The sequence below is a fragment of the Rhipicephalus sanguineus genome, chromosome 1 (assembly GCF_013339695.2).
Source record: "Rhipicephalus sanguineus isolate Rsan-2018 chromosome 1, BIME_Rsan_1.4, whole genome shotgun sequence".
NCBI lineage: Eukaryota > Metazoa > Arthropoda > Arachnida > Ixodida > Ixodidae > Rhipicephalus > Rhipicephalus sanguineus.
In genome coordinates this window covers 257,666,777-257,687,065 of record NC_051176.1, presented here as the reverse complement: position 1 = coordinate 257,687,065, position 20,289 = coordinate 257,666,777, and the positions used below count along the sequence as shown (strand labels likewise).

At 46.0% G+C, this 20,289-nt stretch overlaps 1 protein-coding gene across 1 annotated transcript in view; it reads left to right on the top strand.

Annotated features, from left to right (window-relative positions):
• LOC119382488 (lutropin-choriogonadotropic hormone receptor-like) overlaps positions 1-20,289 on the top strand; it is a 242,594-nt gene that overhangs the window by 136,993 nt on the left and 85,312 nt on the right. The window contains exon 5 of the mRNA XM_049411513.1: positions 16,040-16,114. Coding sequence (XP_049267470.1) covers positions 16,040-16,114 — 75 coding nt within the window. The remainder of the gene's footprint in view (positions 1-16,039; positions 16,115-20,289) is intronic.

Sequence of the window (20,289 nt, the reverse complement as noted above, 5' to 3'; positions counted from 1 at the left end):
TTGGTATTGCGCGATGTGACTGTATGAAGAACATGAATAACAGGTGGTAACATGAAAACTATGACATGCATGCCATGTATGTCATGACTTACATGCCACGCTCGTGGTGCATTCGCGGCCATTTCGCTCCTTTGATATACACCAAAATTGGTATTGCGCGATGTGACTGTATGACGAACATAAATGGGAGGTCTTAACATGCGAATCATGTTATGCATGTCATGTACGGTATGATTTACATGCCACTGTCATGGTGCGCTTCCGGCCGTTTTCTTAACGTGATATATACCAAAATTGGTATGGCATGACACGAGTGCGTGATGAACATAAACGACAGGTCATGCATTTATATACCAGAATATGCGTTTCATTGGCATAGTGTACACTAGATTGTGCATGCATGCGTGCATGGCAAACATGTGATATATGGTGGACTAGATTCCATGGCATGAATGATTTCATTTGGCTCAAGGACAAACAAGGCGACGTATGCGGCTCTTTGCTGGCTGCTTCGCATTACATCGATTCCCACAGTGCGTGGGATCTGCCGAGTTTTTTTCGTTTTCTTTTCCTCGCAGCCCGCAGCACGAGGAACGAGGAGCGTGCGCATGCACATGCGCCTGTGCGCGCCATAATTAATAGTCAGTCGATGAAGACGACGATGGCCGCTAGAGCTACTATAACAACGTGTGACGTCTTTATATGACAGTACAGGAATTGTACGGAGCATTCACAGTTGACCTGATTATCTCCGAGCCAGCTCCTCAATCATCATTCACTTCGTGGATATGGCGTGATTTTTTTACTGCATCATCCTGTTGAAGCCAAAGATAACACAGCATAATGAGTCAGGGTAGCTTAACTGCAGTGCTCTCAGATGCTTGTTTCATGGTCGATGAGCCCAGCTCGTCTTCGGTAAGGAAAGGGTTAATAAACTACTTGTGAGTTTCGCTCGTGTCGTTTCGGTCTCCTCTTCGTCCGTGTCTAGTGTTGCGCAGTGAATGATGAACCATAACCAACAACACGCTAAGTCTACAAAAATATCAACGAAAAAAAAACACGAACAAAAAAACAGAAATAAATTTGGGAGAAGTGACCTATACTATGCACACGCATCAAAATTAATTACATTAACGTGGACTTATGCGAAAGTTCGATAAAGGCACCATATTTTCGAAACATATTGACACGCGCCCTTCTTTCTTTACAGTGTCCGGGCTCCACCCACAAGCACTGTTAGCACCGCTCGGAGCAGGGCGCGCCGCGATGCTTGGGAAGCTTCGTGATTTTTTGAAATTGTATTGTTAAGGTTACGCGCAGGACGCGGATAGTCAAATTTATTCGCGAACACCAGCGATAACGCTGCAACGTTCGCTCACGGATGCATAAAAGACAACGCGTTCCGTCGATGAGATGATCAGATTATTCGACGACTGTGTGCGCCGATATCATTGCACTTTGAGTGTCATTGTTTTCTGGAGACAACTTCGCCCAACAAAGAGCTTCATCTTTACCAGCTGCGATTGCTTTCTTCACTGTCACAAACACGTGACAATATGTATGCCGTTTTACAAATATAGTCCTTGCATCAAACGCACAATAGATATGGAAATAATAAAATTTGCACGCTGAAGTTACGGCGCATATGCATATCATAAGATTCCGTAAAGCTGCCAAGGCACATGGGTCGCGGTCATAGCCCGCTGAACACATTTGGGTTTTCTTGCTCTGTTCAGCGGGCCATGGCCGCGAAACAAGTGCTTCCTTAATATAGAAATCCCGTGTGTCTAAATTACTTAATTTATCTCGAAAATTAGTTCGCCATTGGTCATTTAGTGGGCATTGTATAAGCAGTAAGAAAGCTGTCTTCTTTTTCAAGCGGTGGAGAAAACGAGGTGTGTAAGCGACATCCAAAGTGCGTCCAATTCGTACATACAGTAAGTTCTAATGTTCGCAGAAAATCTACAGTAGGGTCTACATGGTATAGCAGTGGCGTCTTTGTTAGTTCGTTTAACCAGGAGTCTTCAGATAGTATTCAACGTAGCATACGTAGATAGAACATTGCTGGCGTCAAGTGTGATGCACTCCAGGTTAGTCATCGCATTAAGACTTGTTATAGTCAACTCTAAATAGGAGTGTCCAGGTTTGAATAGCTCGTGCTCTCCGAGATTAGCTCCGGCAACGCGCCGTTGCCACCAGAGAACACCTTGGTTGCTATGGCCGTCCCATTCGGCGTGTTTACAAGAGGATAAGTGTAATTTTGTCAATGCCTCAACACACCACGATATGGCGGCCTTAGCCCAAGCCTCGCTCATAGCATCCATCCAAACGACACGTGATCCATACCAAAAATAGCTCTGTGACGCTCGCCTGGCTGTCACACCGTGTTCTTCGCTCGCCCCGTCAGAAATCACGGCCAGGCGCTAGAGGGGAGACACGACGCGCCTCGCGTTTCTCTTCGCGTTTCTAGCCCGGTCGTTGTGTGATCTTTTTTTTCAACTCTAACATTCCGTGGGATGGCAACCTTAGCCCAAGCTTAGCGTCCAATCAGCGACGCTCTTCTGGCTGTCACACCGCTTTCTGTGATTACGCTGTCCCCGTGCGAATGGACCGGCCTGAGCAACGGCGCGCTGCCGGACCTAAACTCGGAGACCACGACTAGCTTTCGCAATTTTGACAACAGATGAATAGTTATTATCAGCTTCATGGCATGCATTCCAATGTTCCTCTGTTGGTCAAATTACACAGTCACCGGTCACCTACATCGGTCACCTACACACGCGCGCGCGGGCCCGCGAGTGACGTAAATGCAGCGCACACGTTCGCCTGTACATATTTAAACATAAATAAATATGTTAAAAATATTCCGACGGCGGAGCTTAGACTCTGGGGCCTCTAGTGCCGAGGCACCCTTGCCCCCATAACTGACCTTTTTGCGCACTGATAACAATAATCGACACCATTCAATTTCTACTGTGATTTTTAATAATAATTCACGGTATTATGAGAGTCGCACAAGGTCTTCTCAAACGCTAAGGGAGAAAATTTCAGTCTGCGTGAGGTGACTCATATTGCTGGAAAATAATGCAGTAGTAATGACAGCGTATAGCGTCCCACATTTGTTCGGATCCATGAAGGACAATTTTTGCTAAAAAATCATTATTGTGTGGTGCTGTTAGCGTGATTAAATGTCGCATATTTTCGTGAATATGTAGAATGTGAACTTATATAGGTGTTTTCCTGGCTTCACTTTTAACAAGGTTGAGTTTTGGATATTACTCAATGACCCTGTGATACTTAGCAGGCCAGTGGTGTGCCTAGATACCTGCAAGCGCTAACGTTGTGACCCGAGTCAGTGGCGTAGATAAAGGGGTGGTTGCAGAATATCGTAAAGGCGCGGGTAGGCTGGGCCAAACAAATACTTTGAAATGACGTGAAAGCCACATATGAAGCACAAAAGTCATGGCATGCGAACTGTATACCATGGACTGCCAGGAAATGTAAATTTGTCATTCACTTGGAACTTCTCACGAAGAGGAGAGAAAGAAGAGACGAACGGTCAAGGTGAACAGAAGTCTGGTTAGCTAACTTTACGTCTGGGGAGGGTGGAGGGAGACGCGAAGAGGCAAGAAGGAAATAAAGAGAAAGGGAGGGAGGCATGCAAACAATCACTCCTGTTCCCAGCACAGCATAACAATCCACACATGCCAGTACTAGAATCGCATGTGTGCGTTTCTTGTCCGCAATGATTGCAACAATGTATTCGCAGCTAAAGCACACTCCTGCGAAGGGCTGCGAGGGCGATATTGCGAAATTATTTGTTCTGACGATGTTCTGCATGAGCTAGCACAGTCGCAAGCCGTTGTCTCTGTAGGCAATGAATCGAGAATAGACCGGTCATACGTAATCAAGCGCAATTCCCGTCAAGTAAATGAAACTGAAAGAACAGTGAGATATGCACCGCGGGATTGAGCATTTCTTTGATATTGGCGATAATATGTTTGTGAAGAGTTTGTGATGAATGTGCCCAGTGGAACGAAGGCGGTGTGCACCAGATAGTGCGCGATCTTACTTCGACAAGGAAATAGGCGCACTAAGCTAAACAACACAAGAAATTGTGAAAACACGCAATAAATTTTAAAGAAGTGGCGAAGACATACTCCGCATAAAAAGAACAAAAAAACATTATTCCTCGCTCAACTCTTCGACCTTTTTTTTTTTTACGAGTTCTCTCTTTTGGGAATATCTACAGCTCGTTGTTTCATGGAAACCACGTCCGCCCGCCTGTTAACGAGGAAATGCGCGCCGCCAGACCAAGCACATCAATTCAGAAAAGCGAAAAGTTGATTAAGGTCGCTGCCATATTGATTAAAGGATGACGAAACCTTAAAAATGCTGCTGCGCATTTTCATGGAACAGGCTTTTATTTCGGATGAAGCCGCCGAAAGCGATGTGTTGCTGGGGGAGAAATGTCACAATGCCTCTTCGTCGAGTACCAGAGTATCAGCGCCGGAGCTGAATTGAAGGTTAGTGAACGTAAGTTTCGGTATGGGCTGTTCTAGTGAAGGTGGATGTCCAGGTCCCGCGGTCTGTGTAAAATATCAGCGAAGGCAGTCGCAGTGAGCTGTTTGCATTACGTAAATCAAATGGCTTCTTATGCGTCTGATGCTATTGCACTGTCATTATGAAATGCGTAAGTTGGCGGCTATTGCTTCATGCGGGAGCGTTGTCCTAGTTTATTTTAGCTGAGCTCTTTATCACATAGATTCGTGTTGGCGGCAGTTTGAATAGGCTATAGCCTATTCACATACTATATAGTGTGAATTCGAGTAGGGCCATACTTTCCGCGAGATCAGCCAACTGTGACCTCCTTTTCTTCTCTTTCTGCCGGGCTGATAATCTGCGTCGTCATCCTGATGATGAGGTTGTCCTGATCACACTGTCGTTTCCGTTGGCGCTGAAGATTACCCGTTAAAAGTTGTACAGTTTGTGCTAAGCCGTCAGTCTTTTGAGCTAGGCCACCTCTTCAAGCTTTTAGTTGCTGAGTTTTGGGTCGTCTCCATTTTATTCGGAGAATGTGATGTGGGAAGCAGCGATTGATGATCTCAAGGTTTAGATATCTTTTTGCACTCTTTCCTTGATGTGCGTTGTTTGATGTAGCCTGTTCATCTGTTCATACGTGATGGTGCGAGTACATGAGTCTGAAGCTTGGGCTTGCTCCCTATCCGCTGTTGATTACTTTTGTGTGCCGGTTCAAGGCTGGATAAGAGAACCTCTGGTTGGGCAACTTGGTAACTGGTCAAAGTATAGCTGCTTTAGGCGCTAAAAAACACACAAACTACAGTCCCGTCGTCATCTCTTGTGGTGTGTGTGTGTGTGTGTGTGTGTGTGTGTGTGTGTGTGTGTGTGTGTGTGTGTGTGTGTGTGTGTGTGTGTGTGTGTGTGTGTGTGTGTGTGTGTGTGTGTGTGTGTGTGTGTGTGTGTGTGTGTGTGTGTGTGTGTGTGTGTGTGTGTGTGTGTGTGTGTGTGTGTGTGTGTGTGTGTGTGTTTTAGCGCCTCAAGCAGTTATACTATGTTAGGGCTGGATAATATAGCCCATTAGGGGTGAAATTACTAGGCTAGCGGATCAGATAGGTCACCATGAGGACTGGGTGCCTCTGTTGAAACTTTCCCCCGACAAGCCTGCAAAGCGATTGTGTAGGTGTGTAGACAAGGGCAGTAGTTGCTTTCATCTGGGGCTTTCGGGAGTTGAGCAGATTGAAAAGGTGGTGGAATTGCGATTTCGAGCTGTCTTTTGAATAGCCACGTCTCCCTCGTTGGGGTCTGGGTTGCGGAGCAGGGCCTCCCAGGATTCTAGTGTGTGAGAACCATCGTTCTGACTCGGACATGTCCACACCATGTGGGCCAAATTCGCTGCCTCATCACAAAATTTGCACTGGGACCGGAAAACTTCTGGGTGCCACTTGCTAGGAGTCTCTTTCCGCATTGAACATCTCCGTTCATGCGAGAGGAATGCGCAAATACAAGAGTGAAGAGACCTCGCCGGAAACTAAATGCTTTTCGCTGAATTGGATCACTGGAGTCGAGACTATCCGGGCAAGACAGAAGCCAGAGCGAAAATTACAAAAAAAAAACCTTAAGATGCTTGAGCTTCGACTTCAAGAGTAGAAAAAGATTGCGTGATCGGGCCCCATTCGCGTTGTCTTCTCATTCGCTTGTCAGGCTTCGCTTCCCAGTGGGCACCTCAACTGTGCAAGAAAGGTGGCGGCGGTGGCGGTGATGATGTCGCCAAAGGCGGTGTTAGCCTGGCAGACCTGGCCTGCAATTCCTCCGCCTGAGCGACTCTTTCTCTTGCAGAATACGTAAAAGAATACCAGCCACTTCCTTGCAAATCATCCGTGCACCTTCCGGAAATACAATCTCTTCACAGCATTCGTGGGGAAACCCTCTTTTCTTCGTGTTGTCCATGAGTCTATATATACGCCGGTTCAGGTTTGCACGATAACTGTCTCTCGAAACGATAACTGTCTCTCTTCGAGAGACAGTTATCGTGCACACCAAACCCCACTTCTTATTTCTGAACAGAATCACCCATATATATTTCAGGGCAAAAGCGCTTGCAGGACCATATATAGTGGTCTATATCCCCAACTTCGTGGCACTCAGTGCACAATGGCACCCCTTACTTGAAAAAACCATGCAGGAGTGCAGGTCGATCGTGTTCGTACTCTATACAGTAGGGGTTTACTCGGCGTTACTAAGTCCTCTTGTGACACAGGGCTGATGTGGCGAATTCTATAAAGAGCGAAAATGGCATCGAATTGTCTCTTGTGGTAGTTGCCGATTCACAGGAGCTCGGACAATCGGGCATCTGCTTTTTCGTTGTCGCTGACACCAACATGCGAAGGTATCCACTGGAATTTTATCTTGATTCCTTTGTTTTTGTAACTTCTTTACAGGCGAGGTATTCCAACTAACTTCACATCTACCTGGACGGTTCGTTCAGTATGGACAATAACAGCTGTGCTGCCGGTCTAAGAAGTGGCTAACCTTCCCTCCCTCCCTCCCTCCCTCCCTCCCTCCCTCCCTCCCTCCCTCCCTCTTTCCCTCCTTCCATTCTTCCCGCTGTATATTAGATCCCATTTGTTGGAGCTGCATGGTCTCGCCGCTTTGACTATCTAGACTCTTCGAGAGTTGCAGAGAGCGTAGCTATTGTTGCTACTCTTCGCAAGCTGAAGAATTGGTCTGCACAACAATCAGTAATTCTCACGGTCTGTAAGTCGGCAATGCAGCAACTCTCTAGCGGAACTTACAAAGAGATTATGCCGGAAAAAGAGCACTTAGCGCATAATTTCGGCTGTTCGAAACCCTCCTAAAATGTATGAATATTGCAAGTTCTGTTGCGAAGTGCCTACTGCGCGACAATTCATATTGTGAATCAGCGAGACACCCATTACGCGTCAGTAAAGCAATACGCGCAGCCACACACTTAGTTACTGCTGCTGATGATTAATTATGCCTGAGTAGTTTGTAATAAAATAATAATACAATTCTTGATGGCTTACGTTCCAAACTCTTGATGTGATTATGAGGGATGCCGTAGTGGAGGGCTCCGGAAATTTCGACTGCCTGAGGTTCTCTAACTTGCACCTAAATCGAAGTACACAGCCTCTAGTGTTTCGGCTCTACAGAAATGCGACCGCCGAGGCCGGGAATCGATACCGCGACCTTCGGGTCAGCAGTCGAGCGACATACCACTAGACGACCGCGGCGGGTGCTTTGTAATGGAAGGGCCTTTGAAACATCCACTCGTTCTGCAATTCAGATGGTGCGACGCCTGGCGCAATCTTACCTTTCTGCAACGCAGTATTACATGTGTTAACGGGACTTCTCGCACTACATGACGCCTGTATATGGTTTTGTTGAGCAGTTTCATGCCCTAGCGTGGCTCTGTGGTAACACGCTCGACTACCACGCAGAAGGCCTGGGTTCGATTCCCACTCCAGAAGCGAAGATTTGTCTCATTCATTTGCATATATCTCGATTTTTCGCTCACAACAAACGACGCCGACGCTGGAATTACTGCTGCACGGGCTCTTTATTGCTGTCGCGTTAAAACTCATTTCAGATTAGCAATTCCGGTCTGAGATATTAATTGCTGTGTATAGGTTCCGCTTATAAACTGTACACAGAGAAGAGAGAAAGGGTCTCATCTGGTCTCTCGTACGACAACAATACTATACAGGGTGTTTCAAGAAATGCGTCCAACCTTCTCAAAAAATCAGGACAATGCGATATTTGATTGTTGCCTTCAGAATTGTTTTTTCTGTAGTGGCAGGGATTTTAAGATGGTTAAAGAAATTATTTGGGACTGTAATTTAAAAAGCTAAATTATTTAACTTTTTAATTAGTGGAGTTAGGTGGTTGTGTCAAATGGGAGAATTGAAGTTCTTCATGCCAGAAACCCAACCCAACTTTGAGATTTCGAAAAAGTGGCATCTTGTAATAATTACGAAGTAATGATATTCAACCAAATTCAATGGCGAAACCTAAACAGAAACATGGAAGAACGCAACTGCCATATTCCTCTGAGACGTCTAAAATGAGTGAATGACTTTTCCTGTAGCGCTAGGCATCTTAAGATGGTTAGAGACATGACTTATGACAGTAATTAAGAAAGTTAAATTAATTAACTTTTTAATTAGGGGAATTAGATGACTGTGTCAAATTGGGGAATTGAAGTTCTTCGTGCCAGAAACCCATCCCAACATTGAGATTTCGAAAAAGCAGCCTCTAGTAATAATTACAAAGTAATGAAATTCAACCGAATTCGATGCCTTTCGTTGTTGAAAGCCGTTGCACTTCGTTGAATTTCATTACGCTACAACAATTACTAGTGAACGCTTTTTCGTAATCTCAAAGCTCGGATGGGTTCCTCGCATGAAGAACTTCAATTCTCCCATTTGACACAATCACCTAACTCCACTAATTGAAAAGTTAATTAATATAACTTTCTTAATTACTGCCCTAAATGTTGTCCTTAACTACCTCAAGATTCCTGCCGCTACAGAAAAAGCAATTCTGAAAGCCCCGAGCAAATATCGCATTTTCCTGATTTTTTGAGAAGGTTGGACACATTTTTTGAAACACCCTGTATAAGAAAATGGAGTGCTATATGTAGCGCTGTGCGTGCGTCGCCAGTAATGGTAGCGTAGCCTTAATAAAAATGCCCGGTACAACATTACTTAGACCTTCGGGCATCGAATATCCCTATGACTTCCTATTCCTACCCACTTGAACAGAAAGTGTTCAGAATGTCAGAAACTATCTATCCTAGCTGAATGTGTTTGTGACACGAAGCACCATCAACAGCGAACGTACCCCATGTTGAACAATACATTAGCAAATCTGTGATACAAATACACCTCGACGCTTCATGTACATTTCGCAAGTGTTGCGCATAGACTGTCGCGCCGCCAAGGGGAATTCAGGAGCATCCTCTCGAGGAGGGTTAGTAGACGACAAAATGGCAGCACTACGCAGTCGCTCATTAGTTCGGCTGTGCTAGCCTCAGTGTTAACGCGTTGGCAAGAAAGGAACACTACGACTTTGCATGTTCCCTGTATCAGTGAACAAACCGGGCCCTCCGCGACACGAGAAATCTGGTTCGTTCTTGCGAGACGCGAAGTTTTCGTGAAAATACGTGGCAACTCGCGCTTTCAATGCTAGCCCACAGCGTACACATATCAGCTTCGAGAGATTAGCTCTAGCCACATAGGTTAGTTAAATGTTATCGTCTGACATTTTCAGTTAAAACTCACCCTGTTTTTCTTGCATATAGCATTCGCCAGGTTTTTTTTTTTTTTTTTTTGTAGTGCATGAATCCCTTAACATTGTACGCGGTAGGTCGCGCGGGCTGGCGATGTGCTTATCTCAAGTTGGCGATACATTAAACTACGGCCTCTATCCTTTCTCAGGAAAGCGCTGTTATGAATCGTGCGAGCAACGTTTCAGTCATTCCAAGACGAGTTCGCTCCACGCCTTTCGTGGAGCAAACGCTCTCAACGCCGTCCTTCACCAGTGCTGTGTTGGTTTCGCAGCCAGCGGTTCGCCGCTTGTTTCTGTACGTTTGTTGATAGGTGGCAACACACTGCAAGCGATTTGCTATTTGCTTTTTTTCCGGTTTGAGAGAAAAATTGGCAAAATGTTCTCCGTGCCCAGACGTCACTCGAATTGTAAACATGGTGACGCTGAGTGGTCGAAGTCATTCGGCGGAGGAAATTCTTCAGATTGCTTTCAGCAGTGATGTTGAAAGAAACCATCTTGACGACGAGGATTTTTCACTGGACGTAGAAGGCGGTGAAAGCACCGAGAGCGACAGCGACGATGAACGAGTAGCTTCTAACTCACGAGGAGCGAGTTGCACTTCACGTCCCCTTTAATGTTATTTCACGCTCGTAGGTCACTTTGATTGAATTTAATGTACAATATGCTTGAGCGAGGTCAAAATAAAAGCATAGTATTTCTTGTGCATTGCATGTAGCGCAATTGTTGTGGATGTTATGGAGCGCCGCATGCCGCCAACAAGCTCGAGCTCGACCAGTGATGCGAAATGTTTAGTGCGATGAAACGTGCAATCACGGCCACAATCCACGTCTTTCGGCTAACTACTCCTGTACTTCACCGGTACTTTCCGAATGGCATTGTTGTTCGACGAATTTTTCGCAACGCCGAATTCTTTGACGTTGCGAAAAGCGTACGTGTGCATTCTTTTCGATATTCACGTTTCGATCGTGCCGATTGAACCTGCAACATACAAGTGAAGTGAATTGCACACGGCTATAGAGTCTCAGCATGGCTGTGACACAGGCGCTACTGAATGGGATGTTAAATGCTTGTGTTCCGTTGAATAAGTAACTCCGCGTTCCTGACTGCTCAAGTAATGACGACGGCGTAATATGTTTGCAAAGCATCACCACGTACGTTAAACATGCCGTCCCGTGCAGCAGCGATGGCGCTACTCGCTGGCGGCCTACTACTGCGGCAAATCCGTCAGCCAGGCTCGGTACGTACTACCTCAGAGTGCCGTTCAGTTCATACGCCAATCCTAGTTCATGCAGTTTTCTGTAGCTCGCACAGGATTTCTCAAAGCATCGTTGATGCAAGGTAACGGAGCTAAAATATAACCTTTCACACCGCAGCAAATAATTAGGTGGCGAGCACTTTCCATGGTTTGGGAAAGTATTCTGGTCCTATATCCATTTCAGTGCAGCTCATGACTTCATCCGGTGAAAGTGGCACGGACCGTACGTCCGCACGCCCTACCTGTTCCTACGCTAACAAACGGGTTGACCCTCCTCCGGGCGCCATCTTGAATCGCACGGCGCGCCCCCTATAGTTCGTGGGCATTGCGATATTGCAAGCAACATGAGCTTGTTCAGAGTTTGTTGTATTTAGCGTGAAGTACGTAACGTGTGGGGCGTAAATGTTGGCGGGCCCGCGACTTGTACGACAACTACCGATGCGACCGTTACGCCACGACCAATGAACAAATCAGTTTCGGTTGTCACTTTCCGCTCACCTCACCGGGGTATCTGCAGACGCCGGCATAACGTAGCTGGAGCCCTTTGTATATAGCCCTTGACTTGTTTTGGCTTAATTTAGAAATTTTTTTTCCAATAGTATACCGATGTTCCAAGTTGCTTCATGAAGGCAGAACAGGCGTTCCTAAAAGCCAAACTGGCCGCCCGCTGCAACAGTTGTAGCGAGGACGCAACGCACCGCAATAGTGCATGAATTTTTGTAGTGCAAGCGGCCTTCCAGGGCTGCGACTCGTTTATACTGAAGGCGGTGCGCTGTCAGTTTCGTTGCAGAGCATTCTTGCTGCCGATGTGCTACGCCAACGCAGCATCAAGCACTGTACTTAGAACGATGGTTTCATGCGAAAACATGAGGAGACTGTGTAGGCGTTTTTCCGGCGTTGCCGTATCGCCAATCCTCAGCTTCGCGAAAAGATTGTGGGAATCTCGGTGAACGGCTCTACTGAGGAATATTGCACGCACCAACATTGTTCTATACGACGTCTCCGTCCGTCTGCGTCGGATAAGGGCATAGACGATGATAAGCTCATTTTGAGCTTGAAGAGCCTCGACTTCCGCTAACAGCCGCTTGCTAACCGGCGCCATGTTGAAAAAATTGGCCGCGTATCTGCATGCTTCGCTGCAAATGTCGTCGAAAGACGGTAGTCATCTACCGGCCGTACTACATGAGTCCTCCTCCTCTATGTTGAATCGCCGCATCTGGCTCATAGCATCGCATTTGCAGCGCAGCCTAAAAAACACTAGCATTTTCAGCGCAGCCTAAGAAACACTAGGGTCTTTAGAATTACGTATCTATGTGTTTTCTAGTAAAGGAACACCACCTAATACTTACGTATTGATGTTGCACCTCAGATATGCGTAACATTTGCTTTTTGATCGACAATGTTCACAAGTATGAACGGCGCTACCAGTTCAAGATGGCTGGGCGATCAGCAAGTGCTTAAACTTTGGCCGGGTGGCTGAATCGGGTGACAGAAAGACAGACAGGCCAAGATTTCTGTCGTCTTTAAAAAGCGAAACGCAGTTGCCTTCAGAGCGGTGATTTGCCCGTCGTAAGAGATGCATCTTGCCGAAACGCTCAATGTGGACATACGTGGTCGCTATAGGTACGCAAAGGGACGTTCCAGCAGTTACGCGATACGACACTTACGACAGACGCGACTGCAGTCTGAACGCGCCTTTAGCCGCAAAAATTCATAACAGAAGCCCCAACCTTCTTTTCGAACGACGGCGCATGCCCAATGGCGTAAAATCTATTGTTTCAACTAGAATCATTATAGTAGTTTAATGACGGCTGCACCAGATTTCCCTGTTATTATCATAGCCGTCGGCTCTGTAGGAATAAAGACTGCGTACGAAATGAAGAAAAAGGGAAAAAATGTAGGCAGAGATCCTCGAAAGTGCGCAGCAGCAGTTATAATATTTTACGCGATCCGTAGCCGGGGAAAGAGAACCTTCAAGGACCATGAAAGACGTTCTGCTGGTTTCACAGAAGTTTCCCGATACAGAAGCCTCGAAAAATCTTCATTTTCTGATGGCCAGAACGCATGCAACTTGCATTCATCGGTACACACAGGTGCGTTGTGTAATGGAGTATATATACAGATACACGCGTGTGTTTGCTGAGACTACATGTTTACGCCGGAGGAAATTGATCTTTCTTGCGGCGTACCGTTCTACGAAAACTTGAATCGCAAAGTTTAAAAGAAAAAAGTGCACAGAATCTGCATATGGCGTCTGTAAGACTGCGTACGCGCTGGCGCGCCGTCCAAGGGTGTGCGGCCACGTGGGCCACAGCGTATATAGTGTACGTGACGTTTGACGCAACCGCAGTTAAGTACAGCGTCCAGTGCTGGTGTGTCACGTGTGGTGTGGCGTCGCATATACAACTTGGAGGGGGGGGGGGATAAACCCCGAATGCACACAAACCTTTTCAAACCTATTAACTTAGCCGCGACGCCATGAAAACCGCTTTTTTTTGCCACACCACAGCTGCTTTTTAATCATTTGCTATATACTATTACACTACACCGATTGCTTGTGTTTCGGCCACCCTGAAATTCCAAGTTGGCCACGCCCAAATTCTTCAACTTGGTCTACCTCCAAGTCTTCAAGCTAGCCCAACGCCATATTTTTCCGGTGGCCCTCCCCCCATGAAAATTTTTCAGTTCTCCCCCCCCATCCCACCCCACCCCACCCCCAATTTTCAAGTTGGCCCAACCCCAATACAGGCTTCCCCACACATTTTCTATGGAGCCAATGTGTCTCTACGGTGTACAAACTGCCATGCTTTCTCGCGTTACGGACACGCTTTGTGCTCCGATTTTCCCGGGGTACTCGCCAAAGAATGCTTCCCAATTAAAGAAGAGCCATGAAAATTCTAAGCGACCAACCAATCGCATTGTGTTCATCTTTTACACAGGAAAAAAAGTATTCCTGGTGTTTTTAGGTACGTGCCAAAACCACGAAATGATCATGAAACGAGACACGTCGTAATGGGGACTGCGCCTTAATTTTATCCGCTAAAACGTACGTCTAAATCTAAGTGCATAGGTGCATTAGTATTAATTCCTTTCCCTATGCCCGGGCGATTGGTTGAGCCAGCAGACTTTAATTGCCAATTCATGAACCTTCCGAACATTACGCGCGAGACTCCACCTCTGTTTAAGCTAGTCGCTCGATTACGTGCACTCTGATCCAGGAGAATATCGTGAATTTTCTAACGAGAAGACGACAGCATAACTAGCTTGCTTCTTCCGATGTTCTCATCAAATGTAGTGACACGTATTAATAGAAACGCTTGGGGACTCACAGCGAGGATCGATGAACGTTATTCGTACCGTTACTGTTCAATTCGCCAGTCAATAACGTCTCTAAAAGCTAAAACAACGGACAGACAGCCTTTTGCTTGGATATTCCGAAAGTGTTTGTGTGTGCATATCATATACATATAGAGCTTCGGGGCGCACCAGTGGCGCAAAAACGTCACGAGCGCCTGTCGGTGCTGGCGTACTTCCGACAGTTCCCCCGCCGTCGACACGCTCTTATATTAAACCGCCTGGCCTTTTATGCCATTGGGTTCTACCCGTATTCACTAATGAACAGTTGGCTAAAAGTTGAGAGCGTACAGCGCATACGTTTTCCACAGGACGTTTTTTTTTTTGGTAAAAATTTAAACCTATAACTGTTTGTTCAGCTAGGCGAGCTGGTGCAGCTGCAGTGTTTAATGAAGGACGACAGATATCCCGCTATTTTTTACGAACTGTCAGCCTAGCAGCAAAGTGCATAATTAATTTTACATACAGGTAATATTTATAATGCAAAGTTGAATATCTGGGGAAAACTAACTTTTTATGAATCTAGAGAGATAATGTTAAATCAGATTTTATGGCGTAAGAGCAGCTGAGGCTATTTGCGCCACTGCGTCGCTTAACATAAACGTGATGTGAAGAGCTTCAAATCGCATATATTCGTCGTGATTTATTTAGTCTTTTTTTTATTTACTTATTCTGAATTACATTACGGCGTTAAAGAGATGATGATGATTAGTTGTGTTTTGTGGCGCAAGGGCCATGGGTGGCCAAAGAGCGCCATGTCTTTATACTGTGGTGTTGACCGATGGTTGCAATGACCGATGGTTGCAATGACCGATGGTTGCAATGATGGTGTATTTTGGCTGTATAGAGGCCTAAAATCACGCGCTATATAGAAGCGTAAAAGTTGTGTAAAGAGTATAAAATTATGGTGGTGATACGCTGTGTGGTCTATAGGTGTTGAATGGATAAAAAGTGATCATGGCAATAAAGAGATTAGGGGAGTTGGGTATGGTAGCCTTCAATGATGTATGAACAGGGTTGCTGTCGTTGTAGGCGGTGAGGTGATTCCATTTGGACGATGTGTTCGTCCCGAACGAGTGGCAAACATGTCAGTCTGCCAAAACGGCACCGCAGCCATGAAGCTACGTTTGACGCGGGTTGAAAGGTAACAAGCCAGAGGGAACAAGGTGCGCTTCCGCTCAGGATTCGTGAAGGTTTTATGAAAAAGATCTACACGGGCCTGCTTCCGTCTAGATGGAGGTCTATAGAGAAATTTTTATTGAAGTAATACTTGCGGTTCAAGTATAATTAGCAGCAATGAACCGAGCTGAACGCTTTTACGTGCCGCCTAGTGCGCAAGTTTGCGAAAGTGAGGATCCCAGATTGGAGAAGAGTGCTCGAGTTTTGACCCGACTAATGTATTTCTTTTTATATAAAGAAGGAGCTTTAAGGAAACAGGAGCTAAAGAAAAACTACAACGCAAAAAACAGAGAAGTGGCAAATAGGTTCCAAATCCGCATTCCGGCTCATTTTACTTTAAAAACCGTACTTCGCTCTCAGTTACTTCGCGGCGTTCTTCGCGCTTTGACCTGACAGCATCTTGAACAATGTTTCTCATTGCAGGCGCATCACCCACTCTGGACTGCGGGAAGTTCCGTACATGCACGACCTGAACCCATCCACGTACATCGGAATGCTGTAAGTGCGCGCCCACGCGCCATTCGAACGGTCAACAGCCGATCTTGAAAGGGGAAAGGAACTTGCCTTGCGTCGTTATGTGTTTGCTGTAGTGCTCTCTTCGCAACGCCTCCTCGCGCCCGTCAAGGGTCTCCTTTCTGGCGCTCTGTTGACTCACTCAGTGGCGAGATGGAGGGGCGGATTGCGGAAGCAAACCGAGAGGCAACGCGTAGAGGACGTGGAGTGCACGCTTTGTTTGCCAGAGCTAGGGATCCGAAAGGGAAGGCGTTCAGGAAAGTGCGCCCTTCTTTGCCGCCGTGCCTCCTGCATTCCGAGCTCGCCGCGCACACGCATGGGCCGGCATGCTCGGACAGATATCGACCACCTGAACGTACGCTAAGCCTATCTGTAGGCACCCTTTCCACCCAACCTTCGTGAGCACGGGGGTTCACCCGTTCTTAGATGCCGAGTCCTTAGCACTTCGGCTGGCCCGTGTGAGTCGGTTCGAGCACCGCCGAATAGTTGGTCGCCGAGGAAGAAACGGAAGTAATGAGTATGTCAGAGAAGTATCCGAGAAGCTCAGAGCTCCGAAGATAGTAACTGCACTATTGGAGAGGCTAAATCCGTTATCTGACGCCAACGCCAATTGACCTGCACTACAGTTGCTCTTATTACATCCAACAAAATTATTGCGAGTGCTTTCAACGTCGTCATTATTGTCATCAGCAGTACTGAAAGGCGACCTTTCCCAGCGATCTCCAATTACCACTCTTCTGAGACAGCCGAGTCCATTCTGTCTTCAAGTTCCCTAATTTATTACGTCACATCACGAAATCTCTTGTTACCATAACAGACCACCGCTATCTGCCCTACGCGCTTTGCTCGACCTGCGCAACTCCCCTTCTACCTTTTGTCTCAATTAGAGTGTCAGCTGCGACCATTTGCTCTCTGGTCTGTACCGACAGTGCCAAGCCCTCCCGTCTGTTAACGTTACGTGTATACTTTCCTTTTGTGTTATCCTTGGTTGCAGAGCTCTTAGATGCTTGTCAAGCTTTCTTTAATCCTCCATGTTTCAGCTCTAGAGCTTATTAAATGCAGCTAGATGTGCTCATCTCTTCAAGGATATCGGTAAGCTCCCGGTCACGACTATTGAGTGACTGCGTCGGTATTTTAAATCATTTTTATTTGGCGAGAACTTTCTTTCTCGAGAGGCGAATCCTCTGCGATTACGTAATATCAATACGCGCACTACACAGATTCCAGAGACTGAATATCAGCTACTGAATGCTGTTTATTCGCCAGTCTCCCGCAAGACAACAACAAAACCTATTCTTAAGTGCTTTTTTTAAGGTTCAATTCCTCAATTTCTCTTTCCAAGGCACAAATACATATTCTGGGCTTTTATGTGCCCGAAGCTTGATGAAATCACGGCGCACGCTGTAAGGGGAGGATTCCGTATTATTTGTGACAACCTGGGTATATTCAACGCGCATTCAAACCAGAGTACATGAGAGGGCCTGCAGCCCGCCCCACAGCAATGCGGTCGTTGCGGCCGGGATCGCACTTGTAACCTTGAGCTCAGCAGCGCAACGCCATAGCCACTAAACTGATATTTAGAGCGCCGCTGATCACCACAACGTCCGCTGCCAACCGCCGTTCGCTCACATTCTCGATTAATCACTTCTCCCAATGCTTTCCACTTTCAGCATTCTAAATACTTGCATGCAAATTATTCAGATTGGTGTTTTCTTGCGTGAAAGCCTTCTTAAATGGCATGTTTGCTGTTTCCGTATAAGTAATTATGGTAAAACTTAAAAATATCTCAACAAATGCATCTGGAAATACTTTCTGAGGTGTTCAGGTATGTTTCATTTAATCCTTGATACCGAAACGCCTCCGTGACTGCTGGTACCTCTGAAAAGAACGTATTCTTGAACGTGAGAGAGATATTCTGTAAAATTATAAAATACGTTGCTGATAATAGAGATTGGAGTGCGGTGCTATTATAACAGGTCGAGGACGTGGGTTCGATTATTCCGCAGTCCCTCCCCGCCCATCCCCACCCCCTTTGGAGCCTATTTATTCTCAAGTCGCACCGCCACCCCGCACCGTGCGGACGGCCTCCCGCCCGTCACTCAGTAGCCTCTCGCTCCTCTCTCACTGGGAGCAGCCAGTGAGAGAGGGGCGCAAAGCCATCCGCCAGATGCGGTAGCGGCAATGCGGCTTGAGGATAAACAGGCCCTTACAGCGTACCGCATAATAATATCGTGGTTTCAGAATCAGAATCGGAATCAGAAATGCTTTTATTTTCCAACGAAATTGTTGGGGGTCCTTCAGGCGAAAAGCTGCACAATACAGCTTGAATGTGCTTGAAGGCCCTCAAATGGCAGCAGTAGCACTAAAACCAGCCTATATACACATGTTTAGCATTTATCCAAATATAATACACCATTTTAATCCAACTAAAAAATGCAACATATTGAATAACACTTGTGTTTTCCTACGAACATATTGTATTTAAAAATAACATAGAAATCTAATACATTTAATGAGAAGAAATTTGAAAATACATTGTCATACATCATAAACAGTGGAATTCACAACACTAAGAAAAGCACTGCTGTAAACATGACTATGATGCACAATATGATGATACTTTGTACATTGAAACACTGAGCGCGAAATAGACATTACAAAAGAAAATGCGAAAATGTAGTACCGATTTCGTTTATTGGTTCATTCCGATTTACAAAAGTACTCTCTAATTTGTTTGCGAGTCAAAGTATTTGGATTTAATCTTTTCCCTTCCAATTTATTTAACAACGAAGGTAGGTTATGTCGTAGTGACTGCAATAGATAATTTGTGCGTCTGTATGGTACGGACCACCTGTCATGGCTATGTGTGCGCGAGTCACTTTTCTTGTATTCAAGTCGTGACGTATGTTTTAAGAAGGATTTGATAATGTCGGAGCCGAAACAAAATGAATATAAAAGTCGGTATTTGTAAAGGCTTGTTGCACGTATTATATTATGTTTTTGAAAAAGTTGCGCGCTGGGATTAAAAAAAAATTGGCCGCGTATCTGCGTGCTTCGCTGCAAATGTCGTGTAAAGACGATAGAAGAGGCGCTGCGTGAGATATGAACGCCATCTGGCAATACGTCGGGAAACGTGAATGCTGTGTTGCGGGCTGGTAGTCCCGGCGCAGCAGCAGGCAAGACCGGCGGTGACCAACGCGACCGGCGGGGACGCCAGCCAGCCCGAACACGCGGGTTGGCGCGAAGCGCCGAAGCAGAAGAAACGTCCGCACTCAACGAGTACTCTCCACACACTCTTTTATATTCACGTCGCCTGGGTAAAGCAGGAATGCCAGAGCGGCGCCCCATGGCACTCGTACAGTGCAATACTGAACTGAAACCGAAACACAACAATGAGCTCGCGCAGAGGGCACGGTGGAAGCCAAGTTTCGGCGCAGTCGCATTTTCAGCGCAGCTTAAGAAACTAGGGTCTCTAGAATTACGTATCTATGTATTTTCTATTAAAGGAACACACCACCTAATACTTATCTAGTGATGTTGCGCCTCAGATATGCGTAATGTTTGCTTTTTGATCAACCATGTAGACAAGTATGAACCTAGTGAGCCGTTCACGATGGCTGGCCCTTGTGCAAGGGGTTCAACTTTGGCCGAGTGGCTGAATCGAGGGACGTGCCGACAAACAGAAAGACAGACAGACCAAAATTTCTGCGTTTAAGTTCCCCAAGAAAGACTATCGTCTTTAATAGGGTACATTGGCTATTTGTCGAAGCGCGCGTTTTTGCAGTTGAAAAGTGCACGAATATTAGCTTTTGTGGTGATGGCCCATACAAGCGCACAATAGGTAAGATGAGATTCAAACAAGGCGTAATATATTTGCAATATTACCTTCTCAGGAAAAAAATGCCAACCGCGAGAGAACACACTAGCGGCAGATGACAACGATTTTGAGATTAGTTCAAGGTGATGGGTCCAATTCATGTTTTCTGAGAGAAGAAATACCGTTCGCTCACATTCTAGATTAATCACTTCTACCAATGCTTTCCACTTCCAGCATTCTAAATACTTGCATGCAAATTATTCAGATTGGTGTTTTCTTGCGTGAAAGCCTTCTTAAACGGCATGTTTGCTGTTTCCCTATTGTCGGAGCCGAAACAAAAACT